Below are 27612 nucleotides of genomic sequence, written 5' to 3'. Positions count from 1 at the left end.
ACTGGCAATCAGCCAGAACCGGTACCAACGCGAGAGGATTCGCATTCAGTCGTCGAGCGTCCCGTTCGTCAGTTACTTCTATAGTATAGTATCTCCCACTTCAGATCCCGATCACGAGGTCTCAGAACCTCGATCCAACTCGATAAAAAGCGAGATCTCGACACATTCCCAGATGCCGTCGTTGAGGACTTTTCGCATCGAATTCGATCGACCGGGCGCTACTTATACCCCTGGTGAATTCGTCACCGGCAATGTCATCGTCGACCTCGCCAGGGAAAAATCCATCAGAGGTAAATAGTGTGTCCAGAGTCCAGTACAATACACGTGTCGTGGCAAGAGATCGAGTAGTATCGAACGGGTCTGTAGTCTGTCGCCGGCGTCGAGTCGGATGAACGTCGGCGCCAAAGTGCGCACATGCGTGTCTCTGTGCGAAAGAATGCGTGCTAATGTGAAAACAGTGCCGTGAAAAAGAGGCACCGAATTTCGTGAAGAATGTGTTATTGTTTGGTTCTTTTAGACGTGATAAAAGAATGCTTGAATATCTATTTTATGTGGATAGATGAAATAAATAATTGAGAAGTTTAATCAGAAAAGGCTCAACAAGTATTAGCATCGTGAAAGAAATCTTGTTTTTTAAAACTTCAAACTTTGTAGTTTTTTAAAAGAAAAGATAAAAAATTAAATGAGAAATTAAATAAAAACGTTGATGACTATGCAAGAAAAATTAATTATATCAAAATTTTCCATTACATTAGAACACAATGAAGAACGCATTTAATTTTAGATAGAATTAATTAAATTGATTGTTTCTGTATGATCATTTTAACATACATATGTCTTCAGGATATGTTTTTATATACTCTTCTATTTTTATGTGTAATGGAATAAATAAGATATGAAATATAATATTTTCACCGATTGCTTAAACGTGCGTCCCTGTAAAGAATCCGATTAGCCATAACTTCCTATCAGACGCTTAGTACGACGTCATTTACAAACACAAGCTAAAACTACATGTGTAAATTATATCTTTCGGATGCTCACGTTTTTTAGCCCGTGCTTTAATATATTGTATAAGCAGTTCTGCACACACTTTATAAAAATAAAAAGAAATAATATATTAAAGACTTGCGTAACAAATTAAATATACAATTAGATACTATACAGTACAGTTATCGATTCACAGAAATGTGTTATCAGAAATGGCATCCTGACAGTTGAAGCAAACAAAGACCTACTAACATTATATCAATTTCGCATTTATTTTAAGAAATAATCATTAAAATGTATAATCCGAATTTTCCGAATAATATAGGAGCAAAATACATTAGGATATACTTCCCAAAACTTTCTTACTATCGCTCGTATGTGCTAACAAGTCATATTATAAAATAATTCACGTCTATGCATTTCTAAATTAATTTCTTGAACGTGAAATGTTACTCAATATGCACATTCTACAGTCTACGTTTCTATAGTCGTAAACAGACTAAAAATAAATTTATCAGAATTCGATCAGCGATTCCACTTACTCTGATCCGTTAAATTGCTAAAAAACCTGATACATCTTGTTGTATAATATATGAAACACACCATAGTTTTGCCACATTCTCGCATCTATTTTCGCATACCAGTAATTGATTATGCAACGCACATATATATACTACGCATTTAGGAATTCTCAATTGATACGTTTCAAGTGAATGATATTGAATTTCGAGCGCTGTAAACGTAACATTGTTGTGTAATGCGCAAGTCTCTTTCCTAAATCGTTAATTTTATAAAAAAAGAAAAAATCATCTGCTTTTTTGAAATCTTTAAGAATATTCAATAGACATATGGTCAAAAAAATGATTACTCCTGTTTGACCAGTGATGATCAAGTTTATTTCAATATTTGAGGAAGAAAATGAGAGAAAGAGATGATCGATTATTTTTTTAATGTATAATATTTTAATAAAAAAATAGATAACAATAAAAAAGATGTATATCTTTTTTTATTGCAGCGCTGAAATTGTCAATTAAGGGAGAAGCTAATGTTAGCTGGGAGAGAAGAAGAAGTACCAAGGATTCTCAAGGACGCAGACACACCCAAGTTGATCATTTTCGAGGGAACGAACAGTATTTTAATCTGACTTACTATCTGTTTGGGAATACAGGTAATATTTACAAGACTATCAAAAACTCTAAAATAGCATCCTGTAACCGAATATTATGATCAAGATGATTGAATTACTTCATCAATTATTATTCATTCCAATTAATCGGAGATTAATGCAATAAAATATTTTTAATTTATATACACGTCATTAATTATTACAGGTGAGGAAGTGCGGATGCCAGAAGGTTTTCACAAATACTCTTTTAATTTTTCACTGCCCTATAATATACCGTGTAGCTTCGAAGATAAACACGGTCACATCAGGTACACGACGAAGGCGGTTATTGACAGACCCTGGAGATTCGATCACGAGTGCAAGATTGCATTTACCGTGGTCTCATCTTACGATTTGAACGCTCACAGTGAACAATGTGTAAGTAAAATCAGTATGCGAAAATTATGTGCATTAATTATGCATTTCTTCTATTTTGATATTAAGCAATTATAACTTCGCAATCTCTCGAATTACAAAAATGACTACAAAATACGCGAAACATGATATATATTTGTGAACAATTTATGTTTCTCTCACAAATATTTATAATATGTATCTTCATATGTCCATATGATTTTTCATTAGCTAGGTGTAGACGACGAAATAAGCGAAAACTTTTGTTGTTTCTGCTGTGTCAATATGGGTTCGATAAAGACGCGTATTCGAATACCAATAACGGGGTTTGTTCCGGGACAATCGATAGAAACGATGGTCAATTTGAATAACATCAGTCGTGTCAATGTGACAAAGATCTGCGTTAAACTAGAACGGGTAGGTTCAGCCACCGTCGTCACAATTTACTATAGCTATTCTATATCCACAGTTATAGCTTATATCCATTTGTCTAAATTATACAATTTAATCTATCAAATTAATTTTTTCGTTTATAAAGTTCTTGGAATTCCATGCGAAAGTACCATATAATACAACGAAAAAGGATAAAGCAGTCGTAAAGGCCGAGCAAAGTATGGGACCATTCGGCCAAAATGCCGAGATTATATCAAGATTACAAATTCCGCCGATACCGCCATCTCAATTGGAATATTGCGGCATAATAGATCAGAAATATATCTTACGCATTACAGTTCACGTCTCAGGAATGTACGTACATTTTTCAAAAGCACGGTATTACTTGTGCAAGTAGCTATCAAAAAATGTCTAATATATTTGAAGAATTAATAAAAAAAGAACTCTCTCGAGTTATTTATAATGTATACAATTATTATTAAATTTATATATATATATATATATATATATATATATATGTATAATTATATATAATAAATAATTATATAATTATAAATAACTGGAGAATTATTTTTTACGTTAATTCTTCAAACTTATTAGAAATTATATTGATAGCTACTTGCAAGAAATTTGCCTATTGTAATTGAAATAAAATAAAATTATATTGATTGACAATTCATTAAAAAATCGAATTTCTGCGATAGGCATTGCAGCATCACCAAGAATTATCCGATCCTGATCGGGACGATTCCACTACGCTCAATAATTTCATCTGTACCCTACACTCAAACCGTACAGCCTACAGCTCCTGTAATGCCATATGATGACCCTCCCCCACCGATGCCGACGTCACCAGACTATGCTCCACCAAATACGCCTTACCCAGGACCTCAACCGATAGGTTTTGCCATTGCGAATCAACCTAGCACCTCGGCTAATCAGTGGGACATACGTGAGTAGATTTTCTTTATGTTTCATTGACAGCACAATTTTTTTTAAATTATAATATTTAATCTATTAATATATTAATAAATTAATAAATTAAATTAAAAATTCATATATTAATAAATATATATACCGATAAATATATATATATCGATACCGAATGTGCGATATAAACGAATATCGCACTTTATCTTGGAAGATTAGTATTTTAATCAGTTTAACAATGTGTCGTGTATGCATAAAAGAAGATAATTTTAAAAAATGATTATTTTCTAGCACCGCCATCATATGAAGAATGTATGCAAAGAGCGGATAGCATTAAAGAAGAAGATGAATCTAATTACGTACACGGTGCCAACGAGTCCTTCGCACCAAGATATCCAGTTTTTAATTTCCCAATGCCATGTAAGAACGAAATAAGAGTTACTGCTAAATGCTTTATATCATATTCTGAAAAATCATGCATATACCTACATATTTTATTCCATAGATCCACCTGGAAAATAAAATGAAATATCCATTTGGAAAATAAGCACAGAGAAAGCGAAAGAGACCCATAGAGCACCGACCAAGTTACTTCTATTTGACGCGCTTTGCCATAATGCAGAAGCAAGTATGCTAGAAAAATGCAGACTTCAATCGCTGCTACCTCATGTAATATATTCAAATATATTAGTTTTTTTACGTATAAATTGTGATTATTTTTATACTTTGTAACATATTCTATTGTATTTACGATTATAAATGTATCACGTTCTATGCCGGACAAATAATGCGTATTATATATAATAAAAAAAACAATTTTGTATGATGCGTATTTTGTATTCAATGTTTGTTTATAACAATAATTAGCATGCTTGAACGTTTAAAGAACGTCGCAGGATGGAGATCCGTAAAGAGAAATTTATTGCAGGAGGCGATAAAAATAGTTACGCGAAAATAGTATATTTACACAATTTATTTTATATTTCAACATCATAATATCATAATCATCATCGAGTCATATAATAGCAAAAATAACGCTAATAAAGTTTTGAATTTTTGGAACGGATAGATGAAATAACGTATAATAAAAATAACGCAACGAAGGAGAGGAGAGGGAGGAGAATTTATCTCGATAACTTTACAAACCAATCGATTTGAAATCGATCTATGAATGCGGAGAGTGGAGCATGGAAATCGAAGGTATAAAGTAAGACATGTAACGAGAAAGGACTTATGACATAATCGTGAACTTAGCACGAACGGTCACTCCTATATATGTGAAATTTTCTATTCTACATTGTACTCCTTTACAGCAAATGTACATGGTAAAACTATTCACATTCAGCCATCAAATGCCCGGCAAACGTATCATTGTAGGAACTGAACCCATCCATCTTGAAGCGATCAACGCCGCCTTAAATACTGCGAATATATGCCGGATATCTATTGCACGATATTGCTATCGGATGATTGCGAAAAACGATCGAAACTAAATGTTCTTATTTCGAGATCTCAAATGTCTCCGCAAACTATTCTTACTTCGCTTTAATATCGCTTACGTAAATGATCCTGTTGATTATCAAAGCTTGCCCTTGTTAATGCAAGTATTATTGAAATCTATATATTCCTTTGATGGATCATCTTTACAACCCCTACACTTTTGCAACTTTCGAACAGTCTTACGTGTTATTCAGAAACATCCGAAGCAAAATCGATAAGAAATAATGCGCTAATTCATAATCTGCGAGATATGATTGACGTTCGATGAATGTGTACGATCCTAAATACAGTGTCCGTAGGAGTTTACTCGTGCTAATTCGATATAATTCACAAGATTGGAGTAATTAGTGGAATAAATTCATATTAAACACAAGAATAATAAAATCGCAAGGAAAATTCACGTAATTATAGAGATTCTCAATGTGTAATTATATTTTTTTTTAAATACCCAGCCAGGAATCGCGAGCGCGGACTTATTTGGCAATAAACCAAACAATGTCATACAATGTCATAAAATCTTAAATTAACAAAGAATTCCAAATTAAGATTAAAATATAATCATTAAAATATTTGAACATACAAAGACAAGAGTATTAATAAATTAACAATAATTAAAAATATCATGATCAGAATAGAGCGATTTTTTTGTCCTTGACTCGATAATGTTTCCTGACTTTCTTTCTAAACTTTTTTAAGACAAAGTGTCTGGTTATCGGGAGGGAAAAGGAACTGTGCGCTCCGACTTTACAAAAATTTACTTCGCTTATATTACAATAACCTTCCCTCGATTTAAAACACACATCATTTTTTTCAACCCTTAATATATTATTATCATAAATAAATTTGGTCTATCGGTAATATTGAATACGCCAGTACAAATACTGGCAGTATTTGGTTAAGTAAAAATCATGATCACTAGAAGAGGTAACTTGTACGGGATCGATTGCGACATTGTAAGAATAATTCTTCTCGTAAGTATTTTTAATATTACTTCTTTTTTTACATTTCGCGCGAACACGCACAGATACGTCGTTTTAATGTCATTTCGCAAATTTGACGAAAAAAATTCTGTATTGAATTACGTAAATACGCACGTTACTACTTCCAGCAAACTTGATTTGGTATTCTTTAATTGTCGGAGGTTTCGCAAATCTATCCACGATAGAAGCAGAACTTGCTGATTAAATGCCAATATACTTTCCTTTGTTCAACATCATTTATATGTAATCTAGAGCGAAATAGAATTGTTAATGCCCTGCATGATCGGTTTCTTAATAAAAAAAACAATCCCCATAATCGTATGTTTACTTTTTTATAATCGTTTCCTCATTGTTAGATTAATATTCCACGAAAATGAGCTTGCAATATATATAGATATCTATCAAAAAGATACGAAAAAGACTTTCATATTTCGATAGGTTGCATAAATCTCGAATGCACTTCATGATAAGTAATAAGTTGACGCGCGACAAAGACAAAAAAGATAAAGCTACTTCGTGAATAGATCTACCAAATGGAACCGATAGGGGAGTGCTTTGAGTCAAGTAGATCGGTTTTAATTTAAAAAAACAAGCGTTATAACAGATGTCCTTAACATTTCCAACTTGATCTATCAAGACTGCCCCGCTCAGCATATATTGTAAAACTATCGCGATCCACTTATTCGCGCCTCGAGGCGCCTTATTTTAAAAAAATAATCAATGTGTTGTGTTATTGTTGCCGCTGCAGTGGCGTTATAATGGGTTCAAGACAAACATCAACATTTCGTATCTACTTATGTGTACTGTCATACCGTCAGTACAATCATTAACATTAAATGAGATTAATGAAAAGGCATTATTTTACATTGTCATCGTACATATGTTGATCCAAGTCATGAACCAGAGGATACTGGGTTGTGCACATGTAATGTTTATTTTATATATATATATATATATATATCTACATGTACATATATATGTATATATATAATATATATTATATATATATAAAATATATATATATATATGCATTTATGTACGTGTCTCATTGTGTGTTTATGTTGTGTGGTATATGTTTTGCGCAATCACTTTACATTATTACATTTTCTTTCAGTCCACACGCTTTCAAAGACCTGGAAAAAAAATTACATTTTGCTCCATTTGTCTATCCCCATGTTCCGATATTACTGCCAGTACTGAAAATATATAATATACGTAATGTAAACTATAGATTTTCAGTACTGGCAGTAATATCGGAACATGCCCTATATAATGAATAATCATTACACATTGTATATTAATATTACACACAAGAAGAGATGTAATAGAAAAAAACAAATTTTTTTTCATAAAAACGGTTTCAATTTTTTTTTAGATATTTAATATCTTTATATTTTTAATATTACAAATTAATTTTTCATTATTTTTAACTTTTTAAATGATGGATTTGAATAATAGATGATAATTCGAATAATTTTCAATTACATGTATAATAAAAATTTTGGTTATGCATCTTGAAATAATTGAAAATTATCCGAATCATGTCGAGTTTGACGTAATTTGCCGCAAAAGTATCATTAAAATTACTTCAAAAAAGAAATTAATTAAAAATATAAAAACTTTAATTTTTTTGTGTTAATACTGTTTTCTTCTATTAGAACAAAAAAAAAAAAAAAAAAAGATTTTCTTACATCTCAACACACACAAAAAACTGTTTTAATTAGCTTTTATGAAACTTATTAGCTCTTGTTTTGTATGTTCAATATATGTGGTAACGATGCGTAGAATAAGGTCACATTTTATTCGAAAATAAAAATAGATTTGCACAATCAATAATTACACAATGAGCTCTTTTGCAGCATAAGCATAAACGTATGTAATTCCAAAATCAATACTGTTGTTAAATAAATTTAGCTAAATAACTCTTTTTTTGTTATTATATAAATACTGTGACTAAATGATTTCCTTTTCTTTTATTATGTGAATCATACATGTGATTCAATTAAATTACCAAATATGCATAATGAAAAAAAGGAAAATTTGCAATATAGTAATAGAAAAATTTGAAGATTGTCTAAGATTAACTAAATAAAATATCAAAGCATACCATAATCACGTGTGTATCTTCAATTTTCTCTCTTAATGGCACCAGGAGCTTCAGCTAATCCTTTAACTTTAAGCCGGTCTGCCGTTTTGAGAAACGCTGGTAACTGATCTTGTGAAACATTTACTTCGCCTGCATACATGAATTCTAGAATGGCTTGCAAATGGCTGTACGCAACATCCTTTAAAATTATAATAGGATGTTTGGACGGATTTTCCTGTAATATATATCAAACAATGAGTTATAATTTAATTATACAATATATTAATTACCATCCATCAGTGTAATATAAACAACATACCTCTAACAAGGATTTGAAGTAAGGACTACAGGCAGACAAAACCATTTTATGCGCTTTGCAAGTTTGACCATCGCAAGCCAACGTCACATCCGTGAAACTTTTTTCATCTCGCAAGTGTTTGAACGACGACACCATGTTCGACTGGAAGTCGTTCCATTTAAGAAAAAACTGCTGCTGTTGTTCTCCCGCCATTGTGAATGCTGATATTGCCCTATAACTCCTACGTAATTGTGCACTCTGCAAATAAGATAATATCAAAGCATCAGTCAATGTCAATCGTGTAAATAAAGTAGAATCGCATAAGCATGTTCTTATACGTTTATGTAACAAAAAAAAGAAAAAAAAAATACAAAATAAAGCAAACGAAAGTAACGTCTCACGAAGAGATGCACGTTATGATCGCAAACTATCAGTATGAAGTGAAAAATGTGCTCGCACGATTCGAGCTTCTATGAATCGCGACAAATGTTGGATTGAAGAACGAAAGAAAGAGGAAAAGGAAAGAAAGCGAGAAAGAAGGTCCCTCGCGCCTTATACAAGATACCCTTAAGATAGGTTAAGCGAGAGGATATCTCGGCGAGCGAGCGAGCGGGACGCGACGACGCGGATCGGCCGAGTTTCGCCGCGAAGCGGAGCGTATCATCTCGCGACAGAGGAATATCGATCAGCCGAATACGATCGGCTAAACGGATACTGAAAGATCCGTTAAATCGCACGCCTCGTCACAACACGCGTGCGTCCGTCCGCCCGTCCCATCGAAACGGCGCACACGGATCCCCGATCCACAACACACTCTATGTAAGCGCAACGCAGGGACGCGCGAGCCTTACTTCGCGTCGTCGTCGACGTATCCTGGACGAGGCGCCGACGTGTTTGCAACCAGCACCTTGCTGCCGAGGGGACGCTAAAAATGCGCTGCGCCGAAAACTTTTTGCGCGATCACCGCACCGATTTTTTTGTTGTGACTAATATCGCACGATGAACAGGCAAGTTCGGCTAACCTCGAGTCTTTCCGGCGACGATCGGTCCGCGTATACGTTGTACCGACTGAAGTTCCTCTCGAACGCGTTGTCAGATGACGCGACTGACGCGACTCACGCGATTAATAGTCGCAGAGTTCACGACGTTGCAGGAGTTCTCGGAGTAATTTCGGTAAGTCGTACTTTTAATCACTATTTTACATATTAATATGTGCAACTGATGTTGTATAATATCATAAATCTTAAGTTAAAGTTATTTAATAATTGATTCATCTATATTTTCCTCGCTCCCCCTTTGAGAAACAAAACTATAATGATATAAAAAAGTCGATTACAATTGCAGTAACTCTAGCCTATATTTAACGGCCTTATATTTTACCGTTTTTTTTATCGCAATATAATATTTATCATTTTGTTGATATTTAAAATTATATATATATAAAATTAAATGTCAAAATAATTTTAAATATTATATTGCAATAAAAAATAAATGCACGTAAGGTAAAATCTATTGTATTAAAATTTATTATATAAAATCTAACATTTTTTTAATTCTTGCAATTATGAGGTTAAGAAGCTCAAATGTAGATAGAATAGATTTTAGCGTTTATAAATTTTGTAAGCAAACTATTATATTTAAAAAAATATACACAGAGAGAATTTCCTCTTAGAATTCACTCTGAAAATCATGGTAATCGTGGGACAATATGGTATATGGAAAGAATATTAAAAATATGTTTCATTAATTTTACCATACTTTTAGTAAATTTTACTATACTTTTAATAAAATTAATCAAACATATTTTATATTTTATTGCGATAGATATTATTTTTTATTGTGATAAATATTAATCAGAGAAATTCTTTCCATACTATATTGTCCCATGATTACCATGATTTTCAGGGTAAATTCTAAGAGAAAACTCTCTCTGTATATTTTTTTAAACATATAAGTTTGCTTACAAAATTTATAAACGCTAAAATCTATTCTATCGACATTTGAGCTTCTTAATCCCATAATTGCAAGAATTTAAAAATATTACATTTTATATAATAAATTTTAATAGTAATATTTTGAAGCTAATACACTGAGAGAATTTCCTCTTCGAATTTACCATGAAAATCATGGTAATTGTGGGACAATATGGTATGGAAAAAATTTTATGAAAATTTCTCTGATTAATATTTATCACAATAAAAATAATAATATCTGTCACAATAAAATAAAACATATAAAACATGTTTGATTAATTTTACTAAACTGCATAATAAAATTAATCAAACATATTTTATATTTTATTGCGATAAATATTATTTTTTATTGTGATAAATATTAATGAGAGAAATTCTCATAAAATTCTTTCCATGCTATATTGTCCCATGATTACTATGATTTTCAAGATAAATTCTAAGAGAAAATTCTCTCTGAATATATATATATATATTTTTTAATATGTAAGTTTGCTTACAAAATTTATAAAAGCTAAAATCTATTCTATCAACATTTGAGCTTCTTAATCCCATTGTAAGAATTTAAAAATATTACATTTTATACGTAATAAATTTTATATGTAATAAATTTTAATAGTAATATTTTGAAGCTAATACACTGAGAGAATTTCCTCTTAGAATTTATCATGAAAATCAAGGTAATCGTGAGACAATATGATATGGAAAAAATTTTATGAGAATTTCTCTGATTAATATTTATCACAATAAAAATAATAATATCTGTCACAATAAAATAAAACATATAAAACATGTTTGATTAATTTTACTAAACTGCATAATAAAATTAATCAAACATATTTTATATTTTATTGCGATAGATATTATTTTTTATTGTGATAAATTAATCAGAGAAATTCTTTCCATACTATATTGTCCCATGATTACCATGATTTTCAGGGTAAATTCTAAGAGAAAATTCTCTCCGTGTATATATAGGTACATATATATTTTTTTTTAATATGTAAGTTTGCTTACAAAATTTATAAACGCTAAAATCTATTCTATCGACATTTAAGCTTCTTAATCCCATAATTGCAAGAATTTAAAAATATTACATTTTATATAATAAATTTTAATAGTAATATTTTGAAGCTAATACACTGAGAGAATTTCCTCTTCGAATTTACCATGAAAATCATGGTAATTGTGGGACAATATGGTATGGAAAAAATTTTATGAAAATTTCTCTGATTAATATTTATCACAATAAAAATAATAATATCTGTCACAATAAAATAAAACATATAAAACATGTTTGATTAATTTTACTAAACTGCATAATAAAATTAATCAAACATATTTTATATTTTATTGCGATAAATATTATTTTTTATTGTGATAAATATTAATGAGAGAAATTCTCATAAAATTCTTTCCATGCTATATTGTCCCATGATTACTATGATTTTCAAGGTAAATTCTAAGAGAAAATTCTCTCTGAATATATATATATATATTTTTTAATATGTAAGTTTGCTTACAAAATTTATAAAAGCTAAAATCTATTCTATCAACATTTGAGCTTCTTAATCCCATTGTAAGAATTTAAAAATATTACATTTTATACATGTAATAAATTTTAATAGTAATACTTTGAAGCTAATACACTGAGAGAATTTCCTCTTAGAATTTATCATGAAAATCAAGGTAATCGTGAGACAATATGGTATGGAAAAAATTTTATGAGAATTTCTCTGATTAATATTTATCACAATAAAAATAATAATATCTATTACAATAAAATATAAAATATGTTTGATTAATTTTACTATGGAGTTTAGTAAAATTAATCAAACATGTTTTATATGTTTTATTTTATTGTGACAGAATTATTATTTTTATTGTGATAAATATTAATCAGAGAAATTCTCATAAAATTCTTTCCATACCATATTGTCCCACGTAGTAATAAATTTACTTCATACGAAAGTTGTAATTTATAAAGTATATATATAGCATATAAAATATATCTAATATTCTCATTAGTTATCTTCCTAAAGTATTATATATTGCACTATTACTTGTGTGTGTATGTGATAAGCATAAATAAAAAAAAATTAATTAATACTTTTAAAGTCATCATATACGAGAAAAATGCACAGAAATGCTTTCATTTAATAGAGATAAAAAATAAAAAGAATAAAATCGGAACAGCAAAAAATTAAAAAGAATATGAGATAACGCATTATTCATAGATCTCTTTTTTTTATTCCCGTTTCCCGCTGTTATGTAATGTACCTAGTGACATGCATATATATAAGATGAATTAGAGCGCGTAAGAAAGAGGGACATTTATGATTAGTGATGATGCACAAAACGATGTTAACGCGATTTTAATCTCGACGTCAATCGCGCACAAAAATTGCTTCCATTTTTTTTCTGTCTTGAGAGCCACAAAAGTCAATCAAAGCGAGTTCCTGATACGTAGAAACTTGTCGTTTTTCAATTTGCACGATTAATAACGTCAGCGTGCATTGGCTTGTATAGATCAACGCACGCATAACTACTGCGCGCGCGATATTAAAGATAAAAATCTATATGTTGATAAACAATCAAAATATGACGCAACAATGACAACTGTTTCTTGTCTATTCACGACTCATCTCGCGATGAAGTCGCCCATTGCAAAAAGACGATCTTGAAAAAGATCTTTCTCTCTCCGATTAAGCTGATTCAGCAATAATACCGGAAGAGGATAAACGCGGTTGAAAAAGTTGAAAAATTCCGGGGCAATTCTGGAGAAAGTACAGATAAATATTTTAAAACGATAAAGCAATCAAAGAAAGCTAAAGTATAAATAAGGAAATGAGTAAGATATATATATATATTGCTTTAAATTAATAAAAACAACTGTAAATTTCTTAGAGAAAATGCAAAGATCTGACCATCATAAAATTCGTTTATTTAATCCACTTCAATAAAGCGCGTTAAGGAATCTTTCGTAAATCTTGATTATCATATCTAAAATTTTACGAATAGTAATTATATAGCTCTTTTATAGTAATTATGTAGCTCTTTTCCGAATTTATTCTCATTAGTGTTATACGATAGCTCTTAAATCTTGTTTAAATGCAAATTAAATCTTCGTCAACTAAATCAAGATGCGATATATTTGAAAATAATGAAGATCATTTTCATTTGCAATCTCTAAAAATGTCAACAGAGGAAAATAAATACAACGAATGATTTCTGCTCAATTGGTTACCATCAATTGCGCAATATCGTGCAAACGGTGACATGTTTCTATATCAACTGCAACAGAAAGTATTGTTAACCGCACTTAATAATGAGGATTATGAGTATTATACCGATTATAGCGATAAGTATCATATAATGTCACATACATTATGCAGATTGTATTATACATACATTAAATTTTTAATGTATAATATATTTTTTGGTCAGATATACAGAATGTTTAATTAACAATCGAATCTAATCATCGCGCGTCCAGCCAATTTTCGCGTTTGATTCAAGTTTGATTTCTATCCATCTATTCGATAATTTTTCATGTCGTAATTAATAATGAATAATCTGATTATGAATCTTAAATAATTAATTTTTGAGTGGAAAAAATTCGTGCATTCTTAGCAAGTTAAAGGCAAACCACCTTTCTTACGCATATCGCGCGAGCGTTTGGCATCAAGCGGAGAATCAAAGCGGCGGAAAACTTTTTCCGCCGCGCGGAACCGTGACGGAACCGCAGCATGTGAGAGCACGAGGTAGAGCGAGAAAAAGAGAAAGAGAGAGAAAAAAAACCCATGACAGAATCGGATGAGGAGCGAAGGGGGCACGCGAAAAAGAAACGGCCGAAATGCGTCGGAGATAGAGAGGGAAACGTGAAAAAAAAAGGACCAAAATCGGAGGAAAGCAAGAGAACGAGAGAGAAAGAGGGAGAAAGACGAGTGCGTAGATAGCTAGCGCGAGAAAAGCGAGAGCAAGAGTTAGAAATAAAACAGGGGCCCATGGAGGAGAGCCAGGAGCAGGGGGGAGAATGAGAGCTGACTCGTACGAGCAATGACGGACGAGAGGAAGAGTGCGGTCCGGAGGAAGCTCCGCGCTTGCCTCCTCTCTCGTGGTCCTCTTTCGGAGGGGACCAAAGCGGAACGTGCGGGAGAAGCGTAAAGTCGCGCAAGCGCAATGAGGTCGCGCGGGCCGCATTGAAAGCTTGTAACATGCCGCCGAGGCGAACAGTCGCGCGCTAACTCTCATACGGATTGTATTGTCGCATCGGCCTCTCTTTCTCTCGTTCTCTTCCTCTCGTAGCGGTGTCTCTCTCTCTCTCTCTCTCTCATGTGTATTTCGCATGTGAGAGACAAGAAGTAGAATCCGGAATCTCCGTTGTGCGTGTAGGCGTCAGAGTATAGAGAGTTTGACGCGGAACGTCATCGTCGTCGACAGACGGAACGTGCGACACCGTCGAGGTCTTCGTGATCTCGAAATATATATAATCCGTTAGATCCATTAACTAAGTATTTGGAACAGTGTCAAAAACACGCGACGGTGGTGGTGTGAATAGATAATATATAGATTCACGCCGAGGAAGATACGACCACTGAAGAAGAGGAGGACAGGATAAAGTAGAAACAGCGAACGTGGACCAGACCAGAGTTCTTTCTACGTAGAGGGATAGACGTACAGGTGGTTGCGGTGAAGTCGCGAAGGGACTTTCATCTGTGATGTGCGAGTGAACAATGGAATCACCGGTCATGTACGATTCGGCCCATCAGGCCCAGGCCCAGGGTACGGCCGATCTGAAGAAGTCCCAGGTGCTCAACAACAACACCAGCAATCAGAACAACAACGCCGCGACAAACAACAATAACAATTCTACTCTGCAGATCAATCACAATCATAATCATAACCAGCAGTTGAGCAGCGCGGTGGTGAGCAAGGTCTCCGCCAGCAAGGCGACCTTACATCAGCAATACGCCGAGCACTGCGCCGCTGCTGGCGAACTCACCGATCTCAACACCCCGGAGATCTCGCTGGACCTCCAGAACCTGATCGATGACAATCACTTCAACGACAATCTATTGGACATGCTCAACGCCGGCAACGGGGTGAAACACATGAGGACGGGCAACTACAACACGCGTACCACACTGGCATACATGCCGCAACCGGTGCACAGCGGCGCGAATTACCATCAGGGAAGTTGTAGTGACAGCAACAGCTCGAGCTCGGAATCACCTAGCATCAAAGAGGAGCCGCTGGACCCGACGGATTATCGGCGCCACTGCCCTCAGTATCCACCTGGTTACAGCTCAGTGACGAACAATCCGTTCGCCAATGGCGGCCAGACCTTCACACCCCTGACACCGTCCGCGATGCAGGGCAATCATCCAGGCACGCCGATTCATCAACCACCGCCTCGGGGCGGCCCGATAAAGGGACAGGTGATAAACCATCAACATCACGCGGCCGCCAACGTCGCCAGGAAGCAAAGCAAGGCCGTCGACAAGGCGAGCGACGAGTACAGACGACGGCGGGAGAGGAATAATATCGCTGTGAGGAAGAGCCGCGAGAAGGCGAAGGTGCGATCGCGCGAGACCGAGGAGAAGGTCAAGTTGCTGGTGAAAGACAACGATCTGCTGAAGAAGCGGATCGAGCTGCTTACCGAGGAGCTCAACGTGCTCAGATCGCTCTTCGGCAACGTTAGCATGCTGCCCGAGCATGTGCACCGCGAGATCTCGAGGCACCTCGACCAGTTCCAGCAGCACGCGGTCGGACCCATGTAGCAGCAACGCGCGGACATAGTCGCGCGATGATCATATCGTTAGAGACGGCGTCGTTTATAACTCGCGTCCCTGGCCTATCGGGCTGCTCCGATTGTGAAACGAAGTCGTCATCGTCGCAGTCGCGCGTCTTCCGCTTCCCTCTCGCGTCTCCGCGCGTCTACACGCATCGCGTAAATCTCTCACGAGAGTCGTCCTCCTCCCCGCGTTCGCTCATTCCCTCTTTCTTCGTCTTCCTCCTCTCTCCTACTCGTCTTCTGCGTCGTATCTTATATCTTACTCGACTCGGAGCACGTGCATACGTTGTCGTCGTCGTCGTCGTCGCCGTCGTCGTCGTCGTCGTCGTCTTCGTCTTCGTCGCGAAGGCGCGAACGTGGGAGGGAGAAGAGGGGAGTCGACGAGTCTCGCGTAGGAAGACGGTCCAGAAGAGCGAGTTACTCAACGCGAAGCCTGCGACGAGCTGGAGAACAGCTGAGCGATCGGCATGATTCAATTTCGCGTGTTCAAAGACAAGTGCCTCCGCCCGCGGAAGTTCTTCCCTCGAAAGGAAGAGTGCTTAATGTCCGGACACTGAAGGAAGGCGAAAGGGGGCGAAAAAAAGCCGAAAGCAAAATAGCAAACCGTGAAAAATCGATCGCGTGAGCCGCAAACAAGCTAGTGTTGCGATCTCTTGACGTAATCGACCGAAAGTCGCGTAAGAAATTGACGAAGGACCCGAAAAAGGCTGTCCGATCTTTTGTTTTTCCCCTTTTGTTTATATCTTTTCTCTCCTTCGTCTCGTTACTCTTCTTCTTCTTAATATATTAATTACTTCCCCATCGTTCTTTTCTTTTCCTTGCGCTTATGGACGCTCTACGTAAGTAAGACTGTCGGTGATCTACCTAGATAAAAATTCGAATTTCTCTTGGTGAACGCGCAAAATCGCAACACGGAGCTCTCCGAGACTTCGAACAAATCATCGAACAATCTCTCACCTTTAATTATATTATATATTTCGTATACTACTACACACATATACACGGACACGATTTACCTAAAAACCACACCTTCAACGCGAAAGACACGTTAAACACACGGCGCTGTATTTAGATTTCGGTCCTTAGATAACATTAAATTAATAAACGTAGATTATATATTGCTCTCCAATTACCAAGTACCTAAAGAAAGAGAGTCACGTTGAAACAACGACGATCTTTTTCAATATGGCTCATGTATCGATATGTGTATCAATAAGAGAAGCCAATGTTCATTTTTTCTCTCGATACGTATTCGCTTCCGCGCTCGCCCTGTTCGATAAAAAATAAAGTCGAGTAAGGCAAGCACGAGCAATCAATCGCGCTCTTGTATTATAGTTCTTTAATAGTAATTTTATTATTATTATATTCGAAATGTATATATATACATATATATAAATATAGTATATATATAAAAAGCTAATATATTTTGTTAGAGGAGAAAAGCCAAGAATGCGCGCGAGTATGTGCGAGAGAAACGGCCGGGAAAATTGCATGCGTGCAAACGCGAGCGTACGTCAATCTATGTATGAGTACCTGTATGAATGTGTGTAACATATGTATGGCTGTGTGTAATTCTGCGTGCGTGAATGGGTCGATAGGAACGACGATAAACAAATTATTGTAATTACATATTTTATTAGTGTGCGGCAAGAGAGATAGAGAGAGATAGAGAGAGAGAGAGAAAGAGAGGCCTGAATGATACCTGAATGTTCTATTACATGCTTACAGTCGTATGAAAAAAAAGAAAACAATTTATCATCACTCGTATATGTAAATCCGATGCCTGTAACAGTGGCTGTATATATACCGTGCATTCATCACGGTTGCATGTATCATTACGTGCATTCGCGCGCAAATGATTTAATTATGCGAAGACGCGCGATCGCGGTATGAATGTGAACGTTTGGCACGATGTATGACTGATACGTATGATATTAGGGTACGAGATTACCTGTCACAGATCACGGTCATCTTGTCTATGCACAAATATATTTTGATATGAAACGTATGCGCGATGTCTCTGCTTCCTTCTCTGTCTCCGTATCATCTCGCTCCGTCCATCTTCCCCTGCGTCTCACTCGTAAACTTAATCTTTTGTGCTCTTAGATTTTCGATGCTACCTTCAACAGAGAAATAACGAATATATGTTAGAATGTCAAATATAATACTAGAATTTAAATTGTATGAAAATCATTTTTTTTACATTATTGTCAACGTGTCGTGTGCTACATCGTATGTCACGCGCTAAATACATGCGTATATCTATTTATCGCACGATGTGCATCACGTAAATATAAACATCAATCTTTAAAACCATATTTGAATTTAACAAGCAATTAAGAGCCAGACGGAAATCCGTGTGTCAGTTTCGAGGAAAAATTAATTTTTCGTTGAAATTGATTCGTTATGCACACTAACTTTCCTTGGTACGATACTAAGAAATTATATTAATCTTAATTCGAGATTATATTTCTTTAGGAGAGGAATAGAGAGGGGGTTTATTAAAAATAAAATTTATTTGATTTTCTTGGTAACGTGCCAAGGAAAATTAGTGACCTATGCACAACGAATCAGTTTCAACGAAAAATTAAAATTCTCTCTTCCTTGAAACTAACGCACTACTGTCGTCTGCGTCTGGCTCTTACTTGCCTGTTAAATTCAAATATGATTTTTACATTGAGAGTCTAGACTTTTAATTAAATTCAATCTTTAATTATTCTTATTGGTATTCTTATGGGTATTTAATTATTCTTAATTATTTTTACTTAGCGTGCTATGTTTTGGTTTTTTTTTTAAACTTTTTTTGTAGAATTCATTCAAGTATTCTCCTTTTATTTTTCAGGAATATAAGATTGATAAAATATATATCACTATTACTTTAATAACTCTCTATAAATATATTTTTAATTATTGTTAATGCATTTTTATTCTTTCTGAGATTTGGTAAAAAAAAAGAGATTATTTAGATAGGTTCGTACGCGATATATTCTTTCTTCAAAAAAAGAGAGAAATAAATCTATCATAAATTAATTGATTAAAAAATGTAAAAAATGACTATTATAAAATCAAGAATTTACTTCGTTATTTGAAAAGATGAGATTCAAGCAAAAGAATCTCAAAATAAAGAATCGAAGAGTCGAGCACGTTATCACATTTAAGCTTGATCTTAATGGTGTCACGTGCGCGGTCAAACGAGCCTCGCCTAAGGGAGATTTCTTTAAGGCACAAAATGCCACGTCCATACAAAGGTGGACCCTAGTAACCGACTATTAGTCCGCCAGAAAAATCTTTCGGCGCATACGTATACCCATACATATGCATATACTTATAGGATATATATATGGAAAGCTATTTGCGCGCAAATCTAACGTAGCGAGAGTGAGTCAGGAGATAAGTTTGTTGTTAGTCAGATTAAATAGATTAGCATTATTGTGTGACGAGCGTGACGCGCGTCATGGCGAGCACCGCGGAACAGGATACGACGTTTCACGTGTATGTACGAACGCATGTGCTTGCATCTGAAATCGCACAACGCGCAGTCGATGCACGAGGAAGCGCATTGCCTGCTGCTGCGATGGCAAAACGAGTATTCCTCATATCGTGATATCATAAAATCATAACGATATACGCGGCTAAATATGCATCTTTAGGTCGATTGAGAATTTAATGAGATTTTTTGACAGAAATTGTTGAAAGAACAAAGAGAATGTCAAAATGCACACGTCGAAGTAAAAATATTTAAATTAACTATCCAAATAATTATTTTAAAATTTAATTAGCAAATTAACGTTTTGTTAATATTTCTTGACAGAAATCAGCTGATTAAAACGTTAATTTACTAATTAATTTTTAAAATAAGAATATGTTTAAAAATTAAAATAATAATATGTTAAATAATATATGTTATAATTCCTTAAATTCGATAAATATTTTTGACAGTTATCAGCTGATTTCTGTCAAAAAATATTAATCGCAGATAAGACATTATAACATGTCATTTACAATATATTACTATTTTAATTTTTATTACCTATTATTATTTTAAAATTTAATTCTCAAATTAACGTTTTATTAATACTTTTTAATAGAAATCAATTGCTAAAACGTTAATTTATTAATTAAATTTTAAAATAATAGTATGTAATAAAATTATAAAATAATAATATGTTTTAAATAAAATGTTAGAGTACTTTAAACTCGATTAATATTTTTTGACAATTATCAGCTGATTTTTGTCAAAAAATATTATTCGAGTTTAAAGTATTATAATATATTATTTGTAACATTATTATTTTAATTTTTATATCATATTTTTATTTTAAATTTTAATTAGCAAATTAACGTTTTAATCAGCTGATTTCTGTCAAAAAATATTATCAAGTTTAAACAAATTTTATATAAAAATATCATTCATTTTTATATGTATAAAATCGAGGAACGGCACGTAGCGCGCGCTTATGTTGTTCTAGTAGGGAAATAAATTTATTATAATAATTTAGTTCTTGAAAATTTTTAAGTACATTAATGTGCAGCTTGAGCGATTTAAATCTGATTTTTTTTATTTTTACTATTAAAACTCTTCTTCAGGAACACTCAGGGACTTTGTTGTTCTCTGTGCGTACTGTCTCACGTGAATTCGCGAATTGATTAGATGATTCTCCCGGACAATTTATCGTATTTCTACGTGATACAATGCACAGCGTTGCATTGCGTGCATTCGCACGCCAATTTATTGTCCTGGCAAAGCGCAAAATGCACACAGGCAAGTGTACGAGAAATGAAAATGTAATGTCGAGACGGAATACTTCCGAAGAATTGGAATCGACATTAATGCAGGGGAATGCACAAGGTGCTTATATACGTTATACAAAATACAGGGGGTATCTTAGAATAACTTAAACATTGAAAATTACGTTGGCAATTGTGCAATATGGAGAATGTCATTCAATAATATAATCAGCACAAATTAGAAGCTAAAATCATGCAATAAAAATATTTTAGCAATTATAAATAAAATTTATTTTCGATATAATTTAAGATAAGCGTCAGCCTGCATTATATTGATATTCATTTTTGTATTCATCAAACGATGAGATTATAAATAATTCTAAAAAATTTTAAAAATATATATGTTTTTAAAATGTGGTATCTATGGTATATTATATATTAATTCTTAAACGTTGCTAAAATTACATTAAAATGATTATACAATAATCTTTATCTGTATATTAAACCATAATCTTTATCTGTATATTAAACCACTTTAACTTGAATATACTAAAGCAGCGTAAGGCTATCAAAATAGAATTTAGAAAAGAATCTAAATAATTTTTGAGAAGAAAAATAAGAGATATATGTAGCCCAAAATGATTCTTTAACGATAGCCATTTTGCATTACTCATTTATTAATTATTCGAAAGCTAGATAACTAAACATATCTAATTACAACGCCTTAGGGTAGATTTTAGTATTTACGATCGAAAGAAAGTGGCGTTCTCCAAAATTTCTTTAAAATTTTTATTTTAATAACTATTAATTTACTATTGATTGATAAAATATATCAATTGGACATTAATTGACAAAGGCATATCAAATAAATTATCTTATGCAAAAGTTTTCATTGAGAAAATATACTAATTTGTTTATTTTGATGTTAATATTAAGTGTTTAATTTGAATGAAAAAACGTGTTAGAGTATAATTTTCAAATTTTTAACAATTGCCAAAATAAAAATAAATAACCGACTAACGTGATTGTAAAAAAATTGTAATATTGCTTTGTAATAGCATTCGTTATAGATTACATTAGAATTTGCATTTAATATTTAGAGAAAAATTAATTTTTTCTTCATCTGTTAGAAATATTAAATGTACATTTGTATAATCTAGAAAATTCTAATTTTTATTAGATTTTTGCGCTAACTAGTCTATAAGAAATTTTACTCTTTCAACAATACATATAATGTATATATTTTAATAAGAGATACGTATTTGATTAATAAGGCCGCTCTTGATGAATAAAACAGCTTTTTATTATTTTGTGATTTTCTTGTTATAATTAAAATAGAGTGATAAATAATAATAAGTAATAAATAAATTTTGTAAATTTTTATTATTTTGAACATTTGATATGCCAAATGTAAAACATTATATCTTTAAAGTTTCAAAGTATACCCTATGACCCTATGACATATCGTATCTTGTTTTATGCTCGTACACTTGTGAAGATTTATTTTCATTAAACACAACATTATAAACGAAATAAATTCTTAATATGATTCGTTTTCCGACATTCGGCGATATTCTCGCAGCAACGTCAGCGGTTTAACTTCGTTGTCACATTAAATTTCTGACATAATACGCCAAGTTTTGACGCCGAAATGTCTGCATGCACGTGTCGTCGACGATTCTAGTTTTAGATACAAGCTGTGCCAATGTTCGTACACGGTATATGTCCACTTTTCGAATGTTCTTTCGAACTGAACAGCAACTTCTAGAGACGAGCAAATTCGCCGGGACGATTAATCTCGTGCAAACATTTCAACTTTGTTAACCACAATGTGTGAATCAATATTCTGACAAACTTTATGAATCAGGAAATATTGAATTTTCGAATGATAAATTACTTAAAATATTCGTTTTCTAATCTAATCTAATGGATAAAATTCGATTTAATTTTGTTTATCGAATAACATTCTACACATCTTATTTCAATCTTAATATCGATGCTATTTTAATTATTAAGCTTTGCATAAATTCTATTTTACTAAATCATTTATACTTCGCGTGACACATGTAAATTATATATTTCGATTTTAATCAATTGATCGAATTACTGAAACGATCACATTAATTCGCATGTATTCTCTTTCGGTCTGATTTTTCAAATGTTATATATAATACTTTTAATTTTACCAATCTTTCATTCATCTAACATACACACACATATAACATACATAGACATACGAGATTAGGATTAATATGATACAATATCTGTCATTAGTATTTATTATCAGCGAGTTATCAGTATCATTGGCTTCGTTTAATTTTTCATACTGACTCAATTAATTTGTTCACACTCGCGGAGTCAATCTACAATAATATTTGTTCGCGATCATTTTTTATTTCATTTAATTTTCCATAATTAAAATACTTTTAAAATATAATTAACATAAATCATAGTTCTATCTACTCACTTCTAATTATCAATCTTATTATCAGGATGTTTTCAATTGCTATACACATATCTATATGATAAATATAATTATTATATGATTATAATTTATCGCATATTCTCGATGTATTTTATTCATATCTGTATAGAAACTCATCAAGGATCGCGCATTAGTAATTTAATACAGAAAGTTCTAGTCGCGCCGAATTTTACCTGCACTCCTATTATCAATTGGCTCTTTGTTCTAGCTTCAGTGATCATGGCACAGAGCCAGTTCGAATTATAAAAGAGACAGTAGTCTTTAATTCGTATTAGCGTTATTATTTGCTTCTCTCTGTAGACATTAAGTGTCAATACCCATTTCAATTTATCTCTTACAGATATTATATACGAAGGAAATAGGCCGAAAAATTCGGTTGCTCTATATATTAAAAATAAAGATATAAAATAAAATATTTTACTAATATTGATATTATTGTAAAATTACGGCAAAGTTAAGACAGCAATTAAAACTTACGATATTTTTAAAAATTATTTTTTTCCTTAAGGTCACAAATCGTAAAATATTCCTAAATATTTAAGACTAAATAAAAAGATTGCGAGCTGTTTAAAATTATTTAAAAGAGTGTAAAAAAAAGATATACTATATATTTACATATGCTAATCGCCGTTCAATATCGTCGAACGATATTTCAAAAAAAAAGAAAGAAAACAGTGGAAAAGTCTGATAAAGGCGCGCCGTCAGCAACACGATACTTCGGCTTTCCCGGCCGTGTTTATAGTTACCTGCGTTCCTATCCGCTCACGACCGCCTGGTCTCTATTCTGGCTACGATGGTATATGGGTTAGGGCCAACTCTGCCAAGACCGCCCCGCACCCACGCGCGTTCGTTTCGCGCCCGATTCTCTTTTCGCGCATATATGCACGACAAATAAGCCTCACGAAAGTGAGCGAGCGAACTTGTATTTCGCGAATTGCACTGCAATGTTGCGTGTAACGCGAAACAAAGTTGCACTTGCTCGTGCATCTAGGAAAACTTCGAGATGCTCGCTAATGCAACAGATGACATTGAGCCGATCGTTGGTTGGTGTGCTCGCATCCCGAGCCAGATTCGCAAGATGTGCAGCGGAAGCGGTCTCCGAATTAGTCGCGACGCGTCACCTCGCAGCATCTTAGCCGTCGACATTTGTGACAGCATCTGATCTATTAATTTTAGCTATTAATGACCGGGGATGACAAATGTTATTTATTATCAGATATTAAAATATATTATATTCATACAGAATAATTCATTACTTTAATATTAAACGATTGTAAAATAAAAAAAAATGATCTTTTATTTTTTTAAATTATTTTATGAATTATGAAAGTCTCGTGATAAAAAAATAAGTGATAGAAATGAAGAAATTATTGTGACGAGATGCTTAAGAATTGAAAATCGGGTATTTTTTGGACCTTAATTAATCGTCTTAAAATTAATGTTTGCATGTAAAATTTCTTTTGTAGAATTTCACGAGCTGGATGGAAACGCATCTAATCCGGAGTTAAAAGAGGTCTGCCGTCGATCGGCATCGCGAGACTCAACGCCGCGAGCACGATGTGGGTGTGACCTGGTTTGCGAGAGTTTCACTTTCCTGTAACATCGTTGCACGGAGGAGGTAAGGAGGATTCGACCCCAGAGTTACGTCATGCATTGTTATGCCGGCCGTAACGGCTTGTAGTCATACGTGCGGAACTCTGCGAGAATTAAAATTAACGAAAGAAACGAGAGAGAGAAAGACAGAGAGAGATTCAGATCCCCCGCGAATCGATTGTCGCCGATGGACTCTGGCGATCTCTTCTATTATATCCTTTTCTATTATTGTACATTTCATGATTGTTCGAACAATGATCGTAGTTTGAAATATTCCAAGTTTAAAAAAAACGATAGAATTCGACATCTGGATATATAAAATAAATGTTAAATAAACATAAAAATAAATTTTCAGTCAATTAAAAAAATTTTATCACAGATGAATTTTTAATAATTTTTTAATAGAAAAATTGGAATTATTTTATAATCAAATTACAAATTATTATATATATTATATATATTTTATTATTACAAATGATTATATATATTAATATATATATATATATATTTTTATAAATTGAACAAAATCGTCTCTCACTTTTGAAGTATGAACAATGAAATGTAAGAATTAAAAAACTGACAAGATATTATATATATTTATATACAAATTCACGCTTGTGTGCTTATTATAGCATACTTATTCGGGAATATAATATGAATTTTTTTATTAAGTTCTTCAGAAAAGATTTTCTATACGGATGTTTTTCCACAATAATTAATAATTTTATTCTGCCGTGCGAACATGATAAGACATCGTGTCAAACTCACATCGTGTGTTGCTATATGAGTGCCTGTAACTGTGTATACATATATCTTCACTATGATCTTTGAGTGTCGGAGTAACAAGTACATAAAAGAGCGTTCTAGCGTGCGACCTATATTCCACGCCTGCATCGCTATATTAGACGCGTACGACGCATCAGGAACACGCCTGAAAGCGCCTCTCTCTTTCTCTCTCTTTCTCTGTTTCACCTGATGCCAATCAAATCCAAATTCAAAAAGCAATAAATAAGTATATTCATAGCTTCCTTGTATATTTAAACGAAGATTAGAAAAAAAGAAGGTAAGTAAATATTGAGATGACAAAAATAAATATTAATATGACAATTAAATTATATAAGAAATAAATAAAAGAAGATTTAAGATAATTTATATAAATCTATGAAAGAAAATAACGAAATAAAAGAAAAAGATTTAAGATAATTTATATAAATCTATGCTCTATGCGAATCTCTGAGAGAAAATTCATCAGAATCTCAAATTTCCAACAGCTGATGTTTATTATTCTTTTGTGAAATTCACTTTGATGATTTAAAACGGCGCGTTTTCCCTTACATCGGTTATAGAAATAAATAATCAAGCAAGGTGCAAGAATTTTCCCCCAAAATAAAAGTGCACACGTTTGCATATTCGATGTCGCATAACATCCAAACGACGAGAATGACAAATTTGTCACAGGTGCATATTTATAGTAAATTATGTACACGTATATGAATAATGACGCGTTTACTTCCCACGGGAGAAATGATGATCGTTCGATCGAGCGTTCACGAATTCGGACGTGCAGCCGGTTCTCGTCCCACATGAATCGACACGAGTATGTGACAGCACGCGTGCACGCACGATGCGCGTTTACGCGAGGAAGTCGGAGGATTTATTTTCGTCGCGGCCGCGTTCAAACGCATCACCCACTCGCTCTCGGTGGACTACTGCAGCCACACTCTAAAGGCCACATACCGGTATCTTTATACGGTCGTTTATTCTCCGGGACAACGGTAAAACGGGGTAGGGACGCTACCTAAAGTCAATGAAAGCCACTTCCGCGTTGGCATCTTATACGCTCCGCACGCAATGTGTCATCTTAGGACACACACATACACTGAGAGCATTTTCTCTTAGAATTTACTTTGAAAATCATGGTAATCATGGGACAATATGGTATGGAAAGAATTTTACGAGAATTTCTCTCATTAATATTTATCACAATAAAAATAATGTCTATTACAATAAAATATAAAATATGTTTGATTAATTTTACTATGCAGTTTAATAAAATTAATCAGATATGTTTTATATTTTATTGTGATAAATATTATTATTTTTATTGTGATAAATATTAATCAGAAAAATTCTCATAAAATTTTTTCCAATATTGTCCCACAATTACTATGATTTTCAGGGTAAATTTTAAGAGAAAATTCTCTCAGTGTATGCACTCGATTTCTGAATCAAAATAATAAAGAAGCTATTTTTTTGACTGCAGGATAATTTTTTTACAACTTTTTATGTTTTTATATTTAATTTTTATGGGAAAGAAACGTCAAACTAATTATATTTATGTAC

At 33.3% G+C, this 27612-nt stretch overlaps 4 protein-coding genes across 7 annotated transcripts in view; 3 read left to right on the top strand and 1 right to left on the bottom strand.

The window, feature by feature from the left end:
• The first annotated feature begins 18 nt into the window (after window positions 1-18).
• Window positions 19-4655, top strand: LOC145943908 (arrestin domain-containing protein 2). Of its 2 annotated transcripts, none has more exons than XM_083051828.1 (8): window positions 19-290; window positions 2006-2158; window positions 2322-2533; window positions 2741-2926; window positions 3048-3256; window positions 3607-3854; window positions 4124-4252; window positions 4338-4655. In XM_083051828.1, the coding sequence occupies exons 1-8, from the start codon at window positions 173-175 to the stop codon at window positions 4352-4354; spliced, it is 1272 nt and encodes a 423-aa protein (XP_082907954.1). In that variant the 5' UTR covers window positions 19-172; the 3' UTR covers window positions 4355-4655. The 2 variants fall into 2 exon arrangements, with proteins under 2 accessions (XP_082907954.1, XP_082907955.1); XM_083051829.1 differs by lacking the exon at window positions 19-290 and adding an exon at window positions 344-496.
• Window positions 4656-4787: 132 nt separating this feature from the next.
• Lolal (longitudinals lacking protein-like) lies at window positions 4788-18583 on the bottom strand. 3 transcript variants are annotated; one of them, XM_083051835.1, is made up of 4 exons: window positions 18415-18583; window positions 8718-8954; window positions 8420-8633; window positions 4788-7445 (listed from the first exon to the last, which is right to left on the bottom strand). In XM_083051835.1, exons 2-3 carry the CDS (start codon window positions 8907-8909, stop codon window positions 8439-8441), a joined length of 387 nt encoding a protein of 128 aa, XP_082907961.1. In that variant the 5' UTR covers window positions 8910-8954; window positions 18415-18583; the 3' UTR covers window positions 4788-7445; window positions 8420-8438. The 3 variants fall into 3 exon arrangements, with proteins under 3 accessions (XP_082907961.1, XP_082907960.1, XP_082907962.1); XM_083051834.1 differs by lacking the exon at window positions 18415-18583 and adding an exon at window positions 9548-9700; XM_083051836.1 differs by lacking the exon at window positions 18415-18583 and adding an exon at window positions 9262-9397.
• LOC145943910 (cilia- and flagella-associated protein 276) overlaps window positions 9804-27612 on the top strand; it is a 108301-nt gene continuing 90492 nt past the window's right edge. The window contains exons 1-2 of the mRNA XM_083051832.1: window positions 9804-9869; window positions 25143-25294. The gene's annotated coding sequence lies outside the window, so the exon portion shown is untranslated. The remainder of the gene's footprint in view (window positions 9870-25142; window positions 25295-27612) is intronic.
• On the top strand, window positions 14886-19375 carry LOC145943909 (CCAAT/enhancer-binding protein). Its single transcript, XM_083051830.1, has one exon. The coding sequence runs from the start codon at window positions 15403-15405 to the stop codon at window positions 16447-16449; it is 1047 nt and encodes a 348-aa protein (XP_082907956.1). The 5' UTR covers window positions 14886-15402; the 3' UTR covers window positions 16450-19375.

Source organism: Prenolepis imparis, unplaced genomic scaffold (genome assembly GCF_030444845.1).
Source record: "Prenolepis imparis isolate NDT839.2.m4 unplaced genomic scaffold, iyPreImpa1.0 SCAF_12, whole genome shotgun sequence".
Lineage (NCBI taxonomy): Eukaryota > Metazoa > Arthropoda > Insecta > Hymenoptera > Formicidae > Prenolepis > Prenolepis imparis.
The sequence above is the reverse complement of the archived record's forward strand: the minus strand, read 5'-3'. Positions and strand labels throughout refer to the sequence as shown.

Coding starts and splice junctions, on each gene's coding strand:
- LOC145943908 (XM_083051828.1), top strand. CDS start 173: ATGCCGTCGTTGAGGACTTTTCGCATCGAATTCGATCGACCGGGCGCT. Junction 291..2,005: donor CAGGGAAAAATCCATCAGAG/GTAAATAGTGTG, acceptor TTTTTATTGCAG/CGCTGAAATTGTCAATTAAG. Junction 3,855..4,123: donor GGCTAATCAGTGGGACATAC/GTGAGTAGATTT, acceptor ATTATTTTCTAG/CACCGCCATCATATGAAGAA.
- Lolal (XM_083051835.1), bottom strand. CDS start 8,909: ATGGCGGGAGAACAACAGCAGCAGTTTTTTCTTAAATGGAACGACTTC. Junction 8,634..8,717: donor ACTTCAAATCCTTGTTAGAG/GTATGTTGTTTA, acceptor TATATATTACAG/GAAAATCCGTCCAAACATCC.
- LOC145943909 (XM_083051830.1), top strand. CDS start 15,403: ATGGAATCACCGGTCATGTACGATTCGGCCCATCAGGCCCAGGCCCAG.